This window comes from Somniosus microcephalus, chromosome 2, assembly GCF_052327205.1.
Source record: "Somniosus microcephalus isolate GS21.2 chromosome 2, FLI_Smic_1.0, whole genome shotgun sequence".
Lineage (NCBI taxonomy): Eukaryota > Metazoa > Chordata > Chondrichthyes > Squaliformes > Somniosidae > Somniosus > Somniosus microcephalus.
In genome coordinates this window covers 355,660,115-355,682,692 of record NC_140988.1, presented here as the reverse complement: position 1 = coordinate 355,682,692, position 22,578 = coordinate 355,660,115, and the positions used below count along the sequence as shown (strand labels likewise).

Sequence of the window (22,578 nt, the reverse complement as noted above, 5' to 3'; positions counted from 1 at the left end):
ACATGATTTATGTGATCTGATTGCCCTTGTCACTCACTTCAATGAGTAGCAGACCATTCTTATTTTATTATGAGCTCTGTTAGTTAGAGCTGCCTGAATTTTACTGGCTGTTTGCTATCGAACATATTGTGAAGACAATAAAGTACAAAACAGCTGCAGTAAATTTTCTGCGAATGTATTAATTTAACGAGCTTTTGTTTCTAAGTGAAGAACCTCTCTTTCAAAGTGAGTAATTACCATTAATTAGCTCTTGTCTGTGGGAAATGACCATCACACCAACACGGTTCAGCTTGCAAAAGGTAAACAAGATGCTTAATAAAAGGCAAAAATATTCTATTGAACAGTCCCACTGATCATTCATTTTCAGACACTTGGGCCGGAATCTTTACCCGCGAGTCGGGGCGGGTAAGTGCGGGCCGAGTAGTGGGTCGCCATCCCAAACCTTTTAACAGCGCGTTCTGCACTGTGCGTTTAACTCAATTACATCAATTGAAACAGTCATATGGGTTTCCTGGCCCAATTAAATGGAGCCGGTCTGCTGATGACTCGTTTTCAGCTTGGATATTTAAAGCAGTCTTGCACACATTCCAGTAAAAGGTTGTTGGAGGAGATATAAAGGTGGTTGGGAGAGGTGGAAATTGCTCGATATCGCAGAGATTTGTGTGGGTCATGGAGTCACACTGACAGAAGGCTGCGCCCAGATTCACTAAAGCCTCCCTGGAAGTCCTGGTCCAGGGAGTCAGAGCATGCAGGGAGGTCCTGCTCCCTGGGGATGGGCACAAGAGAGCAGCCAGAGACACCAAGAGGGCATGGCTGGAGATCGCGGAGGTGGTCAGCAGCAGGGATGTAGTAAGGCGGTCCTGGATCTAGTGCCGGAAAAGATTTAATGATCTCATGAGGACAGGAAAGGTGAGTGAAAGCCACATTCAACTACATCCCGATGTGCGTGTCACTCCAACCCCATCATTTTGCCTCCCCAAGTCTACTCCTGCACGTCACTCCTCACACCAACCTACCTTGCAAGGTGCACCCATCCTTCACTCTCTATGCACCTACTTACATCACCATCTAACTAATCACCACTACACTCACCTTCATCCTAATGCAATCGTAGAAAGTAATGCCACAGATGGAGGCCATTTGGCAATGTCACGCCACTCCCTCTACAGATGTAGCCCATCCATTCCTTACACTCATTCCATCACTCTCACTCAAAGTTCTCTTCTTTCCCACCTTGTAGGAGAAGAGAGCCGAGAACAGGAGAGGCAACGAACCGGAGGTGGCCCTCCAATGTTCACCAACTTGACTGCAGCAGAGGAGGAGGTGGAGACAGGGACAGCAGTGGAGACTCCTCACTGGAGGGTGCAGGACACTCAGCTCTGCTCAGCTACATGCAGATGCTGAACCTCGGGGGCCATTGAGAAAGAGGGTGATCGTGGAGAAGCAGCAACAAATGCGCAAGGCTCTGGCAGCTTTTGCAGCTGTAATGTGTGCGACTGAATAGGGAATGGAGGAGTCCATCTCCAACATGAGCACCACCATCACGCGGACGATGGCAGCGATGTGCTGTTCCATGGAAAGGATAGCCACCTGCATGGAACAGCAAATGCGCCAGTCGAAAGAGAACATGCTTGCTGTGAACAACTGATTGCATACTCTCATTGACCTCATCTCGGAGGGATACCAACTTAGACTTGGGCATTCATCGGCCCACTGATGTGCTGCAGCAAGGTGCTCTCCAGCTCCTTGCTAGCAGGAAGGTGCGGGTGGCCCAAGAGAGTGATGATGATGAATGGGCATATGGAAGTGGGGGCTCTGCTCAAAGCACTCCCAATTCTCCCCCATTGCCTCCCCCTCAGTCAGAGCCCCACATGCTTCCTCGGATCCCGATGGCAGAGTCTGCCCCTGCACAATCGCAGGAGGAGCAGACTTTGGTGGGGCCGTCACAGGTCCCAAAACCCAGAGGACGTCTGCCAAAAGTGTTAAAGCAGTCACAGCAGGGAAGTGAGCAGCCTGCCTCTACCTCTGCTGAAGCTTTCGTAGAAGCACTTGAAAAAGAAAAAAAAGACACAATGGTATGCACATGGGTGTTTGCCAAAATGCTAGTGCTAAGTTTCAGTTCTATTTATGACGCATATAAATTTATCTCTTTGCACTACTTTCCCATCTTGTCCATTTTTATCTGCTACCTGGGAAGTGGCTTTGTCACTTAGAGTGAATGGTGAGACATTACTTAACCTCGAGCAATGGGCTTTGGGTGACAGGAATAGTTTGGTCATTGTAGGACTGCTTTGTCGGGGAGGAGGGGAAGTTGGTCCAGCTTCTGAGAGCCATATGGGAGCACTGGTGCAAGTTAAGTAAATCAGTCCATTATGAGGCCATCCCGGGCAGCAATGTGCGCCGCTGCTGGTGCCATCTCCACCTCAGGTTCCTCTTCCTCCTCTTCGTGTACCGCCTGTTCCTCCTCCTCCAAAGAGGCTGTGCACTCTGCGCCTTGCTACTCCTGCAGCTCCAATTTTCACTGCTACGCTATGTTGTGTAGTGCACAGCATACGACGATGATTCTGGAGACACTGGCTGGAGCATTTGAAGGGCTCCTCCAGATCTGTCAAGGCATCTCAAGTGCATCTTCATCATGCCTATTTTTTTGCTCTATGACACAGCTGGTGGGAATGTGGCTGTCATTATAGTGCTCCTTGGTCTCATTGCTTGGCCTCCTCAATGGTGTCATCAACCACTTCTTCAGTGGATAGCCCTGGTCTCCAAGCAGCCAGGCGGTAAGTCTGTTTCAAGGTGCAAAGAGCTGAAGGAGGGTGGACTGGCGCAGAACAAAAGAGTAATGATAGCTGCCAGGGAATTTGGTGCACACATGCATGATGATCTTCCTATGGTTGCAGACCAGCTGCACATTGAGGTAGTGGAAGCCCTTGCAGTTGATGACGCCCTGCACCTGTGGGAAGCCAGCCAGAGCCGCAAAGCCAAGCGCCTGCTCAGTAACACTGGCTTCATCAGTGGCAAAGTTCACAGAACTGGCTGACTTGTGAAACATGGCATCAGTCACCTGTGTGATGCATCTGTGCAAGGTCGACTGCGAGATCCTGCAAATGTCTGCTGCAGATCCCTGGAAGGAGCCTGAGGCGAAGAAGTTGAGGGCGGTGGTGACTTTGACAGCCACTGGTAAGGTGTGTCCACCAGGTCCTCTGGGCAGCAGTTCTTGTTCTAGCAAGCTACAAATGTCTGCGACAACCTGGCGCAATAGCCTCAGCCTCCTGAAGCACTGCTGCTTAGTCGTATCCAGGAAACTCATCCTCTGCCTGTATACCCTGTGTTGGGGGTATCGCCTCCGGAGTGGTACACCTCTACGCTGATCCCCTCTCTCCTGTGGAGCATCAGGTCGTTGAGGAGAAGGCTGCTGGTGTGGCTGGTATTGTTGGTGCTACGGCTCATCTTGGTCCGATTCTGAGGTCCAAGGGGAGACAGCATAAGCGGCACCCATGTTGATCTAATAGATGCCAGGCAAAATGGAGACCAGAGGCACAATCCTCCAATATACTGAGAGTGACTAGCAATGTGGTGAGAGTAGCTTCAGAGGTTGCAGAAATCATCTGTAAACACCTGAAAGCTAAATCTCTGCAAAAAATGACGTCAGCCAGAGCCTTTCCCTTAGGCAAGGAGACAGGTGTAAGGTGAGAGTATTTATGTGCTTTTTCCACCCGTCACTTAATGAACTCGCACAATGGCCACTGAGCTTCCGCCTCACCTTCACAGGCGAGCTTCCCAAATTGCGTGAATCCCGTGCACAACCAGTTAAACGCCAAACCTGCCGTTAAAAAGGCAGTTAAGGGTCTGTAAATGAGCAGTTGTACTTCAATGAGGTCACCCGCCTCTCCTGAGCGGGTCCGTGGCGCACCGCGAAATGCACTCAAGTTAAACGCAGAAGTTGGCGGGATTACGGAGGGTTCCCGACGCGGTCATTTTCCGCACTTTTAACCATCGACCCGCCCGCTCTGCAATGTGAAAATTCCGGTCTTTCTGACCTGTATTTTTGCTTCACTTTCTGCTTTTATTCAAGATTTCTAATATCTAAATGTCTAATTTCTAATTCTAATGTTTAAATGTCTTAATCTAAATGTACACTCTCGGGAGCCGCAAGCCTACATTTCGTTGTACTGCACTTGTGCACTAACAATGACAATAAAGTTGATTATGATTATGATTATGATTATCTACAGATTCTCTTATTAATGCAAGGTTTTTAAAACTATGGTGTACAAATTGGACCTCATCGCGCTTGTTTTCTGGGCGGAAATCTTGGGCCAAACTGCGGGAAAAAAGGGTTCAACTCTTGGTAATCATCCATGCCCCAAAGATGCTCGAAATACGTCTGACCCCGTATTAGGTTGGGCGAGTTTTCCGGCATCCCTGGCAGCAACCAAAAATAAGCATTAGGCCCCTGCTTATGTTAATTGGGGGCCCATTGCCTGTTTTTAGGACCTTTTCTTGAAATTGGGCTGTTCAGGCATCTGCTTTTCCTGGCATGAGCAAGCGGCAGCCAACAAAAAAGTAATTTAGAAAAAAAACTTACATGTGGAGCCAAATGGAGCAGGAGTGCTCTTCTCAGAGGGACGCAGCCTGCCATTATCATCCCCTTCCTGTTTTCCTTTTTTTCCCCTCCCCAGGAGTTACCTGAGGGCCGCTGGCAGTGAGGCAAATGGTTTGTGGAGAAGCGCCGAGCTGCCTCTGAAGGCCCAACAAGCCCAATTATTAAAATGTTGCCCGAAGCCCGATTTCAGGCGAGCCTCGGGCATCCTGGTTCGAATACGCGTGCTGCGTCAGTAATAGGCCCGAAAACAGGCTGTAACAAATTTTCCTCCCATTTATTTAAATTCAGGTCAGGGAATAATGGTAAAAAACTAAATTACAGGCTCTTTTTCTGAATGCATGAAGCATTTGTAACAAGGTAGACGGACTAGTGGCACAAATAGAGATAAATGAGTTTGATCTAATAACCATTACAGAGACGTGGTTGCAAGGTGACCAAGGTTGGGAACTAAATGTTCCAGGTACTTGATGTTTCGAAAAATCAGGCAGATTGGAAAATGAGGAGGGGTAGCACTGATAATAAAGGATGACGTCAGGACAGTAGCGAGAAAGGATCTTGGCTCGGAAGATCAGGATGTAGAATCAGTATGAGTGGAGATAAGGAAAACAAGGGGCACAAAACACTGGTGGGAGTAGTATATAGGCCCCCTAACAGTAGCTATACTGTTGGACAGACTATTAATCAAGAAATAGTAGGAGCTTGTAACAAAGGTAATGCAATAGCGTGGAGGTCTTTAATCTTCATATAGACTGGACAAATCAAATTGGCAAAGGTAGTCTGGAGGACGAGTACATGGAATGCATTCGGGACAGTTCCTGGAACAATACGTCATGGAACCAACCAGGGAACAGGCTATTTTAGATCTTGTATTGTGTAATGACACAGGGTTAATTAGCAATCTCATAGTAAAGGATCCTCTGGGGCACAGTGATCATAATATGATAGAATTTCACGCTAAGTTTGAGAGTGACTTGCCTAAGCCCAAAACTAGAGTCTTAAACTTTAAAAAAAAGCCAATTACATAGGTACGAGGGGCGAGTTGGCTAAGGTAGATTGGAAAAATAGATTAAAAGGTATGGTGGTAGATAAGCAGTGGCTAGCATTTAAAGAAATATTTCTAATTCTCAACAAAAATACATTCCATTGAGAAACAAAAACTCCACAGGAAAAGTGATCCAACCGTGGCTAACTAAAGAAGTTAAGGATAGCATTAGATTGAAAGAAGAAGCTTATAATGTTGCGAAGAATAGTAGTAAGCCTGAGGATTGGGAGAGTTTCAGAAACCAGCAAAGGATGATCAAAAAATTGATATAAAGGGAAAACATAGAATGAGAGAAAACTAGCAAGAAATATAAAAACAGATTGTAAGAGCTTCTACAAGTATGTAAAAAGGAAGAGAGTTGCAAAAGTAAATGTTGGTCCCTCAGAGGCTGAGACAGGAGAAATTATTATGGGGGATAACGAAATGGCAGAAATGTTAAACAAATATTTTGTATCTGTCTTCACAGTAGAAGACACAAAAAGCATACCAAAAATGGTGGGGAACCAAGGGTCTAATGAGGGTGAGAAACTTAACGTAATTAATATAGGTACAGAAAAAGTACTACAAAAACTAATGGGTCGAAAAGCCGACAAATCCCCTGAACCTGATGGCCTACATCCTACGGTTCTAAAAGACGTGGAGACTGCAGAAATAATGGATGCATTGGTTTTGATCTTCTAAAATCTAGGGAATTTTGGAACACAGAAACATAGAAGATAGGAGCAGGAGTAGGCCATTCGGTCCCTCGAGCCTGCTCCGCCAATTAATGAGATCATGGTTGATCAGCCAAATTCAATACCCTATTCCTGCTTTCTCCCCATATCCCTTTAGCCTTAAGAAATATATCTAACTCCTTCTTGAATATATTTAATGATTGGCCTCAACTGCCCTTTGTGGTAGAGAATTCCACAGGTTCACCACTCTCTGGGTGAAGAAATTCCTCATCTCTGTCCTAAATGGCTTACCCTTGATCTTTAGACTGTGACCCCTGGTTCTGGACTCCCCTGTTATTGGGAACATCCTTCCTGCATCTAGTCTGTCTAATCCTGTTAGAATTTCATAAGTTTCAATGAGATCCCCTCTCATTCTTCTAAACTCCAGCGAATATAAGCCTAATCGACCCAATCTCTCCTCATATGTCATTCCTGCCATCCCAGGTATCAGTCTGGTGAATCTTCGCTGTACTCCCTCCATGGCAAGAATATCCTTCCTCAGATAAGGTGACAAAAACTGCACACAATACTCAAGGTGTGGTCTCACCAAGGCCCTGTACAACTGCAGCAAGACATCCTTGCTCCTGTACTCAAATCCTCTCGCTATGAAGGCCAGCATACCATTTGCCTTCTTAACTGCCTGCTGCACCTGCATGTTTACCTTCAGCGACTGGTGCACAAGGACACCCAGGTCTCGTTGCACTTCCCCCTTCTCCCAATCTATTGCCGTTCAGATAATAATCTGCCTGACTGTTTTTGCCACCAAAGTGAATAACCTCGCATTTATCCACATTATACTGCATCTGCCATGCATCTGCCCAATCACCCAACCTGTCCAAATCATACAGAATGGTCCCAGCGGATTGGAAGGTAGCAAATGTAACACCGCTATTCAAGAAAGGATGGAGCGAGAAAACAGGCAACTACAGGCCAGTTAGGCTGACATCAGTAGTAGGGAAAATGCTGGAATCCATTGTTAAGGAAGTGGTATCAGGGCACTTAGAAAATCATAACATGATTAGACAGAGTTACCATGGTTTTATGAAAAGTAAATCGTGTTTGACAAATTTATTAGAGTTTTTTGAGGATATAACTAGCAGGGTAGATAAAGGGGAGCCAGTGGATGTAGTATATTTGGATTTCCAAAAGGCATTCGATAAGGTGCCATATAAAAGGTAAGGGCTCATGGGGTTGGGTGTAATATAGTGGCATGGATAGAGGATTGGTTAATGGACAGAAAACAGAGAGTAGGGATAAACGGGTCTTTTTCAGGTTGGCAGGCTATAACTAGTGGGATGCTGCAAGGATCAGTGCTGGGGCCTCAGCTATTTACAATCTATATTAATGACCTAGATGAAGGGACCGAGTGTAATGTATCCAAGTTTGCTGATGATACAAAGCTGGTGGGACAGTAAGCTGTGAGAAGAACACAAAGGGCTGGATTTTGCTACGGGGGCGGGTTGGGGTCGTGTTCCCCACATTTCGTGTTTCCCACACGAATCCTGAACGATGTGGGAAATTGATGCAATTTTGATTTTATAGCCCAATTGATTCCCCACGTGTGGGAACCCGTAGCCAGTGAGCTTTTCAGGTGGGAAGCTCGCCTCCGATGACATCATCACTGCTGCTTCATTTAAGGGCTTCCACAAGCCTTGCTCACTTCAGCAGACTGCCAAGCTTCTGGCCCTGGCAGCTGCTGCTACCATCATCAATCATGGCGACACATCGGAGTAAGGCATCCCCCAGATTTGACGAGGCAGCCCTCCAGGCATTGGTGGCGGGAACGACAGAGAGCAGGGAGGTGCTCTTCCCCTCCTCGGGGAGGAAGAAGCCACCCCAGCAAACCAAGGCTGTGTGGCTGAGGGTGGCAGAGCAGGTGAACGCCAGCTCGAATACCAGCAGAACATGGATCCAGTGTCGGAAACGCTTCCATGACCTTCTGCGCACTGGAAAAGTGAGTATGATGTTCCCATCACTCTTAATCTGATCCCCATTGCCTTTCCTCACCAGCTCTCAGCTTTACCAATCTCTTCCTCCACATCCCACTTGACACTGACATCCATGCACCCTTTCCCACTCCCTCTCTCTCTATGGTCACATTCACCTAACTAATGGACTATGCAGCCCTCACACTCCCTATCACTGTCATGCTATGAAAACAACTTACATCACATAGGGAGGGCCCTTGGTCTTGCCATCTCACTCCATCTTTCTCTCCTTCTAAGCATCTATGCCATCGATTCTCTACACTCACTCCTTCATTCTCGCTCAAACTCCACTTGTCTCCCCCATTGCAGGAAAAGAGAGCTCACAACCGAAAAGAGCGAGCCAGGACAGGGGGAAGGGCAGCCTCCTTAGCCCAGCTGACCCCATGGGAGGAGGCGATCCTGGAGATCGTCGGCATCCAGGACGACACACAAGTGGGGGACGGAGAGACCGGGGCAGCAGAGCAAGCTGGTGACAGAAGAGTTTTCCAACTCTCTCAATTGCATTGCATGACTCGCTGATAATGACTTGGAAGCTCTAGCAGATGGGCCTCTGATCATCTGCAATAAGCACTGTGCAGGTAACCCTGGCCTCTCATCTCTGACACTTTCCTTTACTCCCCCACAGGACCATCGCAAGCTCCCGTCTCCAGGACGCAGGAGGAGGTTCAGCCTCAGCATCCAGACTCCTCAGAGGAAGCTGCAACCTCTGAGGGCGCAGCGTCAGCAGAAGGCAACGCACCCAGCAGCAGCGCAGACACTCACACCTCGGTGGGACCTTCGGGACATAGAGTAGTGTTGTCACCTGGTGTATCACAGCTCACAAGTGAGCCTCAGCAGATGGTGGAGACAGGGACAGCAGTGGAGAGTCCTAGTCGGAGGGCGCAGCACTCTCCCAGCTCGGCTCAGCTGCATGTCGACCCTCTGCCTCTGGGTCCATCCACAGTATCAGCGGTGATGGCACTCCAGGAAAATATGCAGGAGTCTCTGGCAGGTTTTGTCTCCAGGGTTGCTGCGAGTGTGGAGCGAATGGAGGAGTCCGTCGCTAACATGAGCAGAGCCTTTGTGGAGTCATTGGCGCATCAACGCATTACCACGGAAAGGATGGCAACCTCCGTGGAAAGGCTGGCTACGGCCATGGAGGAGATAAGTCGCGCGAGTGTTGAAAACATGGTGAGTGTTCAGACTAGACTGACATCTCTGGAGGAGCGATGGGCAGCTATTGAACAGAGAAACCAGACCTTCATGGCAGTCCCTCTGAGAAGGACTGCCAGTCCCGACATGGGTCCCCATGGCTCCCCTGATGTGCAGCAAGGTGCTCTCTCGCCACTTGCAAGCGCTGAGGGGGACCTGACCCATGAGAGGGATGATGGTGGCAGAGAACAAGGAGGTGGGGGCTCCTCTCCAAGCGCTCAAACTTCCATGCCACTGACAAGTCCTCGGTCAGAGCCCCACCTGAGTCAGCACCCAAGTGAGATCGGCGTCTCAACCCCTGCACAGCCGCAGGAGCAGCAGACTGTTGCGCAGCCCTTACAGGCTCGCAACCCCAGAGGACGCCCGCCAAAGGTGTCCAGACAGGAGCAGCAAGGAAGTGAGCAAGGGGCCTCCACATCTGCTGATGCCACTGGGGAACCACTACGTAGGAGCACGCGTAAGAGAAAGAAACTGCACAAATAGTCACAAGGGTAGTCACTTGGGTGGAATTTAATGCGTTATGGTTGAAAGCCATCAGAATAATGGTAATAAATCATCTGTTGGCTACTGCTGTAGTTGTGGCGTGTGTCATTTTGCGAATGTGACTTTCACTTTGAGGTCAGTATGGTGGTCACATCGCAAGAAGTCAGCTGGTTCCTGGCTATTGTCAGTGCTCAGGTAAAAGGATGCGAGGCAATAGTCCCTCATGGGCGAGGCTCAGCAAATCTGCCCAATATGAGCGCGTTCCTTGCATGCCGGCCACCAATGTTCTCGCGCACTGCTGCCGCTGGTTGATGAGCCTCTGCAAGATGTTCGTCTTCGCTCTCCTCCTCCCCCTCATCTGAGGAGGATATGTCAGGAGCCACTTGGTCCTCGGCCATCTGCAAGCCACGACGCTGTGCCATGTTGTGAAGCACACAGCAAACCACAACGATTCTGGAGACCCTGGCTGCTGAGTATTGCAGGGCTCCACCTGATCTATCCAGGCATCTGAAGCGCATCTTCAGCAGACCAATGGTCTGCTCGATCATGGCTCTGGTGGAAAGGTGGCTGGAGTTGTAGTTCTCCTCAGCTGCGTTGGCTGGCCTCCTCAGCGGCGTCAATAGCCACGTCCTCAAGGGATAGCCCTTGTCTCCAAGTAGCCATCCGTTAAGTTGGTGTGGCGGACTGAATAGCGGAGGCACAGTAGACTGGCGCAGTATGAAGGAGTCATGGCAACTGCCAGGGTACTTGGCACAAACATGCAAAATTTCCTTCTTGTGGTCACACACCAGCTGAACGTTGAGGGAGTGGAAGCCCTTGCGGTTGACAAAAATACCTGGATTACAATAGGGTGCCCTAAGGGCCACATGTGTGCAATCAACGATGCCCTGCACCCTTGGAAAGCCTGCAAGATTAGCAAATCCAACCGCTCTCGCCATGACACTTGCTCGATCCTTGGTGAAATGGATGTGATTGTGCGCGATGGCAAAGAGGGCATCGGTTACCCGCTTGATGCAGGTGTGTGCGGCCACCTGGGAGATGCCGCTGATGTCTGCCGCTGATCCCTGGAATGAGCCTGAGGCAAAAAAGTTGAGTGCGATGGTGACTTTGACGGCCACTGATAAGGGGTGTCCAGCTGCTCCTCTGGGCTCCAGGTCTTGCTGCAGCATTGCGCAGATGTCAGCCACTATCTCTCGCGAAAGTCGGAGCCGCCTTTGGCACTGCTGCTCAGACATGTTGAGGTAGCTGACCCTGCGTCTGTAGACCCTGTTTGGGGGGTATCTCCTGCGCCGACGGCCTTCCATGCGCTGGCCCCTTCTGGCCTGTGCATCCTCAGGTGGGGCAGCAGCAGCTTGGCGCAACTGTTGTTGCTGCTGCTGTTGGGCGGCCTCATGTAATATCCAGAAGGGCAGGGCAAAAATGGCTCCCATGCTTCTGGTAGATGCCTCAGTTGAGGAAGCGCTCAGTGAAGGTGGCGAAAGGGGTTTCCCAGGAGGTCACACTGGAGATGGTTGTCAGGCTGCAAACTTCCAGAGCTGTGGGTATGCCTTCTGAAAGATCCCCCAGACTTGAGAGAGCAAAGTTATGCCACCTGCAATTAAAGCCTGTTCAAATCTGCCATTTAATGGTTGAGCTGCAGCTGCTACTCTGCAAGCCAGTTGTGCTCCCGCCACGTTTCAGATGTGTGTTTCCCACCAGGCGTGTTTCACGTGGGAAAACGATTAAACTTGCAAGTGGTTAGGAAAATGGGATTATAGAGCCAATTGAGGGCTTGTTAAGGGCCTTAAGGGCCTATCCCGCCTCCTGGAGGCGGGGCGGAGTCGGGACCAGCAGACACGAATTTAGGAAAATTGCGTGGAGGCGGGATGGAGGCGGGTTTGGGCCCGCACGCCAGTTTTGCGATTTTTATCCCCCACACGCCTCCAATCCCGCCTCCCCGGCCCTAGCAAAATCCAGCCCAAAAAGAGTCTGCAAAGGGATATAGATAGACTAAGTGAGTGGACAGTAAGGTGGCAGATGGAGTATAATGTAGGGAAATGTGAGGTTATTCACTTTGGTAGGAAGAATAGAAAAACAGAATATTTTTTAAATGGTGAGAAACTTTTAAATGTTGGTGTTCAGAGAGATTTGGGTGTCCTCGTGCAAAGAAACCCAGAAAGCTAGCATGCAGGTACAGTAAGCAATAAGGAAGGCAAATGGCATGTTGGCCTTTATTGCAAGGGGGTTGGAGTATAAGAACAAGGATGTCTTGCTACAATTGTACAGGGCCTTGGTGAGACCACATCTGGAGTACTGTGCACAGTTTTGGTCTCCTTATCTAAGGAAGGATATACATGCCTTGGAGGCGGTGCAACGAAGGTTCACTAGATTGATTCCTGGGATGTGAGGGCTGTCCAATGATGGGTGGTTGTGTAGAATGGGCCAATACTCTCTGGAGTTTAGAAGAATGAGAGGTGATCTCATTGAAACATATAAGATTCTGAAGGGGATTGACAGGGTAGGTGCTGAGAGGTTATTTCCCCTGGCTGGAGTCTAGAACTAGGGGGCATAGTCTCAGGATAAGGGGTCGGCCATTTAAGACTGAGATGAGCAGGAATTTCTTCACTCAGAGGATTGTGAATCTTTGGAATTCTCTGCCCCAGAGGGCTGTGAATGCTGAGTCTTTGAGTATATTCAAGGCTGAGATAGATAGATTTTTGGACTCATGGGGAATCAAGAGATATGGTGATCAGGCAGGAAAGTGGAGTTGAGGTTGATGATTAGCCATGATCTTACTGAATGGCTGAGCAAGCTCGAGGGGCCGTATGGCCTACTCCTGCTCCTATTTCTTATGTTCTTATGTTCAAGTATGGGGCTTATTTCTTCCTTTCTCTTATTTTTTTTTTAGATGCTACTTGCATAGTTCCCCATCAGTTGTTACAGGAAACTTTCTGGTATCCGGCACTGACGGGACCGAGCTGGTGCCGGTCGATCAGCACTGCCGGAGAAACCAGCGCTAATGTTAAAACATACGGAGCTTCTGAGCTCCGTATCTAGCAACAAACCCTGTTGCTTAGCAACAGCTTCAAAACAGTCGGTGCAGCTTGCAAGCGTCTCTGTAGCTAAGCAACAGCTTCAGCTAGACGCTTGCAGAGCCAGGAATGGAGAAAAAAAGCAACGAGAAGTAAAAAAAATGATCTGAACCGACTCCTGAATTTTGCCGGTGGATAGAGCATTCCGGAGATTTAACCTCCGTTTAAACGAAAGTTTCCTGTATTTGTTTTTGTTTTATGAACATATTTGAGCCAATCAGGTGTAACTGTAACACAGACTTTGCACATGTAAAACTTCCAATTTTGATGGACGCGTGGGCCCTGAAATTTCACAGGGTTTAGCCTGATCTCCCACTACGACTCTGAGAGTCTTGCATCTAATAGCTTCGAAATGTTGCTAATCTCTTGTTTCTAACTTGGAACTGGTCGTATATCGGTGATTCTGCTGATGAATTAAGCAGGGCTCGGAACCACTCACGGGTACCTTCTGTCACAACTCCCTTAGCTAGTTTGTAGCTCACAGTTAATCGTGATCAGTTTAAAATGAACTACAATTATAATCCAAGGTGTTTATTTTTGGCTTTTTCTTATCTCATGAGCTTGACAGAGATTATGAAGAATATTCTGATCAATTTGCTAACGGAAATACAGCTTGCTCTGGCCAATATTTGGATCATTTTACCTTGGACAATGATTGCGACAAGTGAACGAAAAGTGAGTGCAGTGACTCAAAGCACTTTGTCGTCTTGGTTATCAATCGATCTATCTCAGTTAATTGCTTAATGACCACACCGACAAAATAATATCCTGGCTGTGGGAGTCCATTGAGTCAGTCATCTTGCACTTAGAAGACGTTGCACTCTGTAGGCACAATTTTTAAGACAGAAAGCAACAAGCCAAACAATTGAAGAGATGGGGCATGACAGCAGGAAATCATATGATGGGATGATACGGTACATTCTTAAATGTACAGGCTCCTGAAATTACCACACATAGTATGAGTAGAAATAAGTCTGGCTTCCAGGAATGCATTTGCCTTGTACAGATCTGTGCTTTCTTACACTGCGATGCAAGAAAAAAAAGAGTCAAAGGCTGTGGAGATACCAGTTGTGCAGCCTGAACACAATGGCAGTCTACCAGAGCACAGACTTGCCAGAAATTGATGCAAATTAGTGTGAGTGTTTGTGTCTGGTTAAATGTACCTGGGTACATGCAGCTACCGATTAACTGTCAACTTGTATGAAACCTCTGGTCTACTATAATAAAACTGGTTCCAACAATGATGTAAGATGATAAATTTTCAATTTCCTTTTGACACACTTTGGGTTGTTAATATCAAAAGGATCAATAAGACATTTACGGTACTTCTTAATGAATTGACATTCAAATTACATCAAATGTTAAGACACACATCAGAAATACTATTTAACTTCTGCAGCAGTTAAGCACATTATTTAACACCAGGGCAGTCATTTGTCAGCAGCCAGCATCTGAGAGCCATAATCACATCATTAAACGTGATTGGTCTGCACTCAAGTGGTCTTTCACTGGTATACTGAAAGGAATATAAAGCACAAGGTTTGCCTATACAACTCGGTCGAATGAAATGATCTCAATCAGAAGATTGTTATCTCAGACTAGCATTCCATCTATAAATTTAAAAAAAAATCAAACTTTAACTGGACTAAGATGAAGCGGACCATATTTCATTCTGCAGAAGGCCTTATCCCCTCCAGATTGCTAAAGACTGCCATGACCTCGTTCAGGAAATTGCTACATCAGGCTGGCAGCCCATCTGCTGGTACAAAGAAGAAGGTTCCGAAAATCTATGGGCCACGGTCCAGTGTCACCCCCAGGATGACGGCCTCCGGTGCCCTCAAGCTGCATGTAGCTTATCCAGGTACAAACACACACACACACACATTGTCATTTGCATCCCCATTAAAGTTTACAGGGAAGGCACCTAATTTATCATCAGGCGTGTCTCAAGCACCCGTCTGTCCCATCACACTGGGAAATTCAGCACCTAGCCGCCTTTGGGGAGTGGGGTTGCTCAGGCGATCCCTCAGATTCTTCGACAGCACCTCCCAAGCCCATGACCTCTACCACCTAGAAAGACAAAGGCAGTAGGCGCATGGGAACACCACCGCCTGCAAGTTCCCATCCAAGTTACACACCATCCTGACTTGGAAATATATCGCCGTTCTTTCATCATCGCTGGGTCAAAATCCTGGAACTCTCTCCCTAACAGCACTGTGGGAGTACCTTCACCACACGGCGGCTCACCACCACCTGCTCAAGGGCAATTAGGGATGGGCAATAAATGCCGGCCTTGCCAGGGACACCCACATTCCGTGAATGAATAAAAAAATCTCTCCTATCGGTTTAGGTCAGCAACTGTCAGCTTTTGGACCGGACATTCTGGTTTTGTGAGCACTACTTGGAATTGTCTAAAATGTAAATCAGACACCAACAGGGTCACCACTTGATGTGTTATCTTGCTATATCCCTGGTGTCACTCAGGGCTCTTAAATTGCGGGGGGGGGGGGGGGTCTCTGAAATAGGGGTCTGAGATGGTGGGTATCTGAGGGGAGGAATTCTTCCTCCACACCCTTGGTTTTTCCTCTTCACCTGCTCACGAGCGGCCAGCTGGTTCTTGGAAATTCTCGCAGAACAGCTGCTAGCGTAAAACCACGAGCAAAGGTACTCAACTACAGGGGACCCAAGCTTTGTGAAGGAAATGGAATAATATTTGTACAAGTCATTGTGATCAGATATCACATGATCAAATGCCACGTGATCAAACCTCCAGGAATGGCTCCAACCAGAGCTGGCAACCCTACGGGGAATGTATACTTATTTGGAAGGACTCAAACAAACTATTGTGGGAAAGGTGAGCATGGATCTGGCAGATCATTGCATGTTCAGTGACTTGAAAGGAAAAGGATGTTGGAGAAGAGCAGTACTTAGTAGGAACAGAGGGGTCAAGGGTAGTCTTTGTGAGGAGGCGGTGATGACAGCAGTTTTGAAAAGGGGAAAAAAAGGAAACCACTTACAGTACCAGCTAGCATGGATTAAGGAAACAAAGTTGGGTGGTTAGGAATTTAGAAGGAATGGTATCAAGGCAACAGAAGGTAGGTCTCATTTGAGCTTAGAGGTTGGCGAGGTAGATAGGAGAGAAACTAAAAAGAGATGGAAGGGAGGCAGTGCTGGAGTAGCAGGGGGACTCGGGAGCATTTGGTTTGCAGGGCAAGATGTAGCAGGAAGCAGCAGATGCAGCCAGACAGATGGTCTCTATCTCTCTATCTTGGTGATGAAGATGTCCATAAGCTCGTCACATGTGAGGGTGAGGGTTTTTAAAGGTAGTAGAGAAAAACTGCCTGTAGTTATCTTTGTCCTCCAAGATGATCCTAGATTAATGGGTGGTTTTGCCAACGAGAGGAAGGCGCAGAGTTCAACGTCACCAAGCCAGATCTGGCAATAGACGGCTAGGACAGTGTGTATATCGGGTATATTTCAGTTTGAGTCTTTGGTGCTTGAGGGAGTGGTGATGGGTGCCAACAGTTAGATTTTATATTTTTAGCCATATTATAAATGTATATATATAGAAACATAGAAGATAGGAGCACGAGTAGGCCATTCGGCCCCTCGAGCCTGCTCCGCCATTCAGTGAGATCATGGCTGATCATCCAAACTCAGTACCCTGTCCCTGCCTTCTCCCCATTTTCCTCGATCCCTTTAGCCTTAAGAAATATATCTAACTCCTTCTTGAATATATATAATGAATTGGCCTCAACTGCCTTCTGTGGTAGAGAATTCCACAGGTTCACCACTCTCTGGGTGAAGAAATTCCTCCTCATCTCTGTCCTAAATGGCTTACCCCTTATCCTTAGACTGTGACCCCAGGCTCTGGACTTCCCCGTCATCAGGAACATCCTTCCTGCATCTAGTCTGTCTAGTCCTGTTAGAATTTTATAAGTTTTAATGAGATCCCCTCTCATTCTTCTAAACTCCAGCGAATATAAGCCCAATCGACCCAATCTCTCCTCATGCGCCATTCCTGCCATCCCAGGTATCAGTCTGGTGAATCTTTGCTGCACTCCCTCCATGGCAAGAACATCCTTCCTCAGATAAGGCGACCAAAACTGCACACAATACTCAAGGTGTGGTCTCACCAAGGCCCTGTTAACTGCAGCAAGACATCCTTGCACCTGTACTCGAATTCTCTCGCTACGAAGGCCAACATACCATTTGCCTTCTTAACCGCCTGCATGCTTACCTTCAGCGACTGGTGCACAAGGACACCCAGGTCTCGTTGCACTTGCACATCTCCCAATCTATTGCCAGTCAGATAATAATCTGCCTTCCTGTTTTTGTAACCAAAGTGGATAACCTCGCATTTATCCACATTATACTGCATCTGCCATGCATCTGCCCAATCACCCAACCTGTCCAAATCATACTGGGGTTTCTCTGCATCCTGCTCACAGCACACACGCCCACCCAGCTTTGTGTCGTCTGCAGACTTGGAGATATTACATCTAGTTCCCTCATCTAGATCATTAATATATAATGTGAATAGCTGGGGTCCTAGCACCGATCCCTGCGGTACCCCACCAGTCACTGCCTGCCACTCGGAAAAAGACCCGTTTATTCCAACTCTTTGCTTCCTGCCTGGCAACCAGTTCTCTATCCAAGTCAGTGCCTTACCCCCAATCCCATGTGCTTTAACTTTACACGCTAATCTCTTATGCGGGACCTTATCAAAAGCCTTCTGAAAGTCCAAATACACCACATCCACTGTGTAATGATCAATAACATGTCATTCTATAGTGGACACTAGGTGGAGCCGTAGAGCTGTGTAGAGCTGTATATAGCTGTATGTATATAAGACTACACTACCCAGCTGTATAGATATTAAGACTACATTACCCATGAGGCACTAGGCTACCCACAAGGCAACAGTCAAGATGGCAGCCTGCACACAGGAGCACACATGCTGCATCTCTACAGATACTGTACCTAGAGAACGTGTACTGAATAAATGACTAGCTAGAAGCTAGCTGTGTTCATAATAAGAATGTCTATTTATTAATGAACATAAGACACTGGTTCTCCCTTATCTATTCTACCAGTTACACCCTCAAAAAATTCCAGTAGATTAGTCAAGCACGATTTACCTTTTGTAAATCCATGTTGACTTTGTCCAAACCGGTCACTGTTTTCCAAGTGCTCTGCTATTGCATCTTTTATAATGGACTCTAGCATTTTCCCCACAACCGAAGTCAGGCTTACCGGTGTATAGTTCACTGTTTTCTCTCTACCACCTTTTTTGAATAGTGGGATTACATTAGCTACCCTCCAATCCATGGGAACTGTTCCAGAGTCTATAGAATTTTGGAAGATGACCAGCAATGCATCTACTATTTCTAGGGCCACTTCCTTAAGTACCCTAGGATGTAGATTATCAGGCCCTGGTGAAGACAGAACCAAAGTATGTATTTAGTTGGTCTTCCATTTCTTTGTTCCCCATTATAAATTCCCCTGATTCTGACTGCAAGGGACCTACGCTTGACTTTACCAATCTTTTTCTCTTCACATATCTATAGAAGCATTTACAGTCAGTTTTTATGTTCCCTGCAAGCTTACTCTCATACTCTATTTTCCCCCTCTTCATTAATCCCTATGTCCTCCTTTGCTGAATCCTAAACTGCTCCCAATCCTCAGGTTTGCTGCTTTTTCTGGCCAATTTATATGTCCTCCCCTTGGATCTTATGCTATCCCTAATTTCCCTTGTTAGCCACGGTTGAGTCACTTTTTTTGTTTTATATTTATGCCAAACAGGGATGAACAAATTCTGTAGTTCATCCATGCGATCTTTAAATATTTGCCATTGCCTATCCACCGTCAACCCTTTAAGTAATGTTCCCCAATCCATCCTACCCAACTCGCGCCTCATACCATCGTAGTTTCCTTTATTTAAATTCAGGACCCTAGTCTCTGTCAAATACTTCACTCTCCATCTTAATGAAGAATTCTATCATATTATGATCGCTCCGCCCCAAGGGGCCTCGCACAACAAGATTGCTAATTAATCCTTTCTCATTACATAATACCCAGTCTAAGATGGCCTGATCTCTAGTTGATTCCTCGACATATTGGTCCAGGAAACTATCCCGTATACACTCTAGGAATTCCTCTTCCACAGTATTGTTATAAATTTCGTTAGCTCAATCTATATGTAGATTAAAGTCACTCATGGTAACTGCTGTGCCCTTATTGCACACGTCTCTAATATCCTGTTTAATGCCATCCCCAACCTCAGCATTACTGTTTGGGGGTCTGTATACAACTCCCACTCACGTTTTCTGCCCCTTGGTATTTCTCAGCTCTACCCATACAGATTCCACATTATCAGAGCTAATATCCTTCCTTGTGTTAATCTCCTCTTTAACCAGCAATGCTACCCCATCTCCTTTTTGCCTGTCTTTCCTGAATATTGAATATCCCTGGATACTGAATTCCCAGCCTTGGTCACCCTGGAGCCAGGTTTCCGTAATCCCAATCATATCATATCCGTTTGCATCTATTTGCGTAGCTAAGTCATCCACCTTATTACGAATGCTCCTCGCATTAAGACACAAAGCCTTCAGGCTTGTTTTTTTTTTTTTAAACACTCTTAGACCTATTAGAATTATTATTTACTGTGGCCATGTTTGATTTAAACCCTTGATTTCTCTGACTGCCACTTTTGCTTTTCTCCTTCCTGTCTTTTGCTTCTATCCTTGTTTCCCTTTCCTCTGTCTCCCTGCACAGGTTCCCAACCCCCTGCCATTTTAGTTTAAACCCTCCCCAACAGCACTACAAACATGCCCCCTAGCACATCGGTCCCAGTCCTGCCCAGGTGCAAACCGTCCAGTTTGTACTGGTCCCACCTCCCCCAGAACCGGTTCCAATGTTCCAGGAATTTGAATCCCTCCCCCTTGCACCACTCCTCTAGCCACGTATTCATCTGAAATATCCTTCCATTTCTACTCTGACTAGTACGTGGCACTGGTAGCAATCCTGAGATTACTACCTTTGAGGTCCTACTTTTTAATTTACCTCCTAACTCCCTATATTCAGCTTTTAGGACCTCATCCCAGTTTTTACCTATATCGTTGGTACCTATATGCACCACGACAACTGGCTGTTCACCCTCCCCCTCCAGAAAGCTCTGCAGCCGTTCCAAGACATCCTTGACCCTTGCACCAGGGAGGCAACATACCATCCTGGAGTCTTTTTTGCGGCTGCAGAAACGCCTATTTATTCCCCTTATAATAGAATCCGCTATTACTATAGCTCTCCCGCTCTTTTTTCTCCCATCCTGTGCATCAGAACCACCCACGGTGCCAGGAAGTTGGCTGCTGCTGCCTTCCCCCGATAAGCCATCTCCCTCAACAATATTCAAATTGGTATATCTGTTTGAGAGGGGGATGGCCACAGGGCACCCCTGCACTACCTCCTTGCGCCTACCACTCTGCCTGGCGGTCACCCATTCCCTTCCTGCCTGTGCAGCCTTTACCTGCAGTGTGACCAAATGATTAAAATATATATATTTTAATGCTGAAAAATCACTTTTATATTCCTGCAGGATCCATGTGGCATAATCTATTTGCATCATAAATATGGCTTGCAACTGGGACTCATTAATTAGAGGAAATCTTTTGAAGTAAAAGTAACAGAAATTGAAGCATCATGAAACATTCCCAAAGGTAACTGCAACTAATTAGGTCGCTGAACAGGGCATCATTTTGGAATCATATCTGTCTTGTAACAAGAAGGTGATTCCCCATGTCTGCTTGCAGTCCATCTTTAGAAAAAAAAAGTTTTTGTGGTGATGAGTAAACTGTGGACTAATCATTTAGCTACTTTTCCCATCTGGTTCAAGTGCTCCCAGGTTAGATATGGCAGGGCAAACCTTCCTCTCTTCTGTCCAACAGTGTGCCATTCCACAAATCATTGTGACTTCTTTTCAATTCCCATGCTGGTCATCCTTATGACCTCTGTGAGTGAGACTGTGACTCAATTCCAATTAGTGCCAAAGTCAGGGAGAGTTTGGTGCAGTGGAGACATTAATCCCATTTGTCAACACACAGGTCACTGAGGTTAAGTGACAGTGTTCCAGTCATGTCTGTGACCCAAGGTAGTTTAAACTGCTGGACCTCTTTGGAATATAAACATTGTGCAGGAATAATTTAAGGAAGCTTCATAGCCCTATACTTATATGTAGTGCTACAATGAAGACTGCAATATTTCTCTTGAGCAGGAGAAGGAGAATGGCAAAGTAGTTATCGGCCCTCACGACTGATATTTGAAAAGAACCAGTGGTTATTCCAATTTTACACAAATACCAAGTCCCCAAAGTACAGTTGCTCAGATATCACCAGATATTCCATGTCAAAAGTAGAAGATTCCAAACAGTATACCTGTCTCCGCAGATCCCTAGTTTTCTTTGTCATTTTTTCGATGGCAGCATTGAGTGGGTCGCCTTTTTCTTTCCTGCCAGTCTGAAAGAGATAACACATTGCAGTTAGAAATACGTTTAAAGATTGTGACACTTAATTTATGAAATGACCATCCTCATCACCAGAGCTACCGTTACTGTCACCTGTCCAGATGTGAATGTGAACCTGGCGAATTGATTCAGAATAGTATAAAATTGGAAAACATTATCAGTTGTACATAAACAGCACAAGAATGTATAGGAATTATTCTGTGTTAACCTGCTATATGATTGCTATTCACATGGTCACATCAATGTTCATTCCATACTGTGCAGCAAGAGATAGCGCCACAAAGTCAAGGGTTCAAATTTAAGAAACAAGTTCTTGACTGAAGTCCGAGGGGGTGAATTCCCATCCACTGGAACTTTGGTGGAACAGCTGCGGAAACCCTGGAAAAACACCAAAGTTATGTTGGATGGGCGGGGAATGCATATGGAAATTTCTCCCCCATAAGTTTGGAAATTAGTCCTCGTCTTTCATTTTTTTTTTTAAATTGTTACTACAGGTACACACATAAAGGGGAAAATCGAAAAATCTTTTAACGCAAAGAGCTTTTGAAATGTGAGACACTTTGCCACCAGTGATGATCGATGGTAGATTAAAGGATAAATACTTGAAGAATATAAAAGGCTATGGGCAAAAAAAGGAAAATGAGTATAATCAGTCTGGCGAGAAGCCTAAATTTCACACAGGCAGAAAGAGATGAATTTCCTCCTCCTGTTCTAAAGTTTCTATATTACAGAAAAATTCTATTCAGAGAAAAGATTTATGTCAAAAGTCAAGGTTCAAATATAACCCGTCTATATAACACAGTGTTTTAAGCTGCATAGTTATAGTATCAAATACAAAGAATACATTTTGCGAACATATATAGGCTGCCCATTACATTGTAAAATACGCATACCATAGGTGTGGGAGTTGAGACCAGGCTATATAAAAAGTGATCCGAACAAGGTGCCATTCAGCCCCCACCTGTCCAA

The 22,578-nt window shown here is 46.4% G+C and overlaps 1 protein-coding gene across 2 annotated transcripts in view; it reads right to left on the bottom strand.

The window, feature by feature from the left end:
* The window catches only part of ctnna2 (catenin (cadherin-associated protein), alpha 2), a 1,873,786-nt gene that overhangs the window by 793,256 nt on the left and 1,057,952 nt on the right, over nt 1–22,578 (bottom strand). Inside the window, exons 1-2 of one of the 2 annotated variants that reach the window (XM_085975534.1) lie at nt 21,818–22,047; nt 21,521–21,601 (exon numbers count right to left, since the gene is read on the bottom strand). In XM_085975534.1, coding sequence (XP_085831660.1) covers nt 21,521–21,553 — 33 coding nt within the window. In that variant the 5' untranslated portion in view covers nt 21,554–21,601; nt 21,818–22,047. Of the gene's footprint in view, nt 1–21,520; nt 21,602–21,817; nt 22,048–22,578 lie in introns of those variants that run through there. The other variant, XM_085975533.1, reaches the window with a different exon arrangement.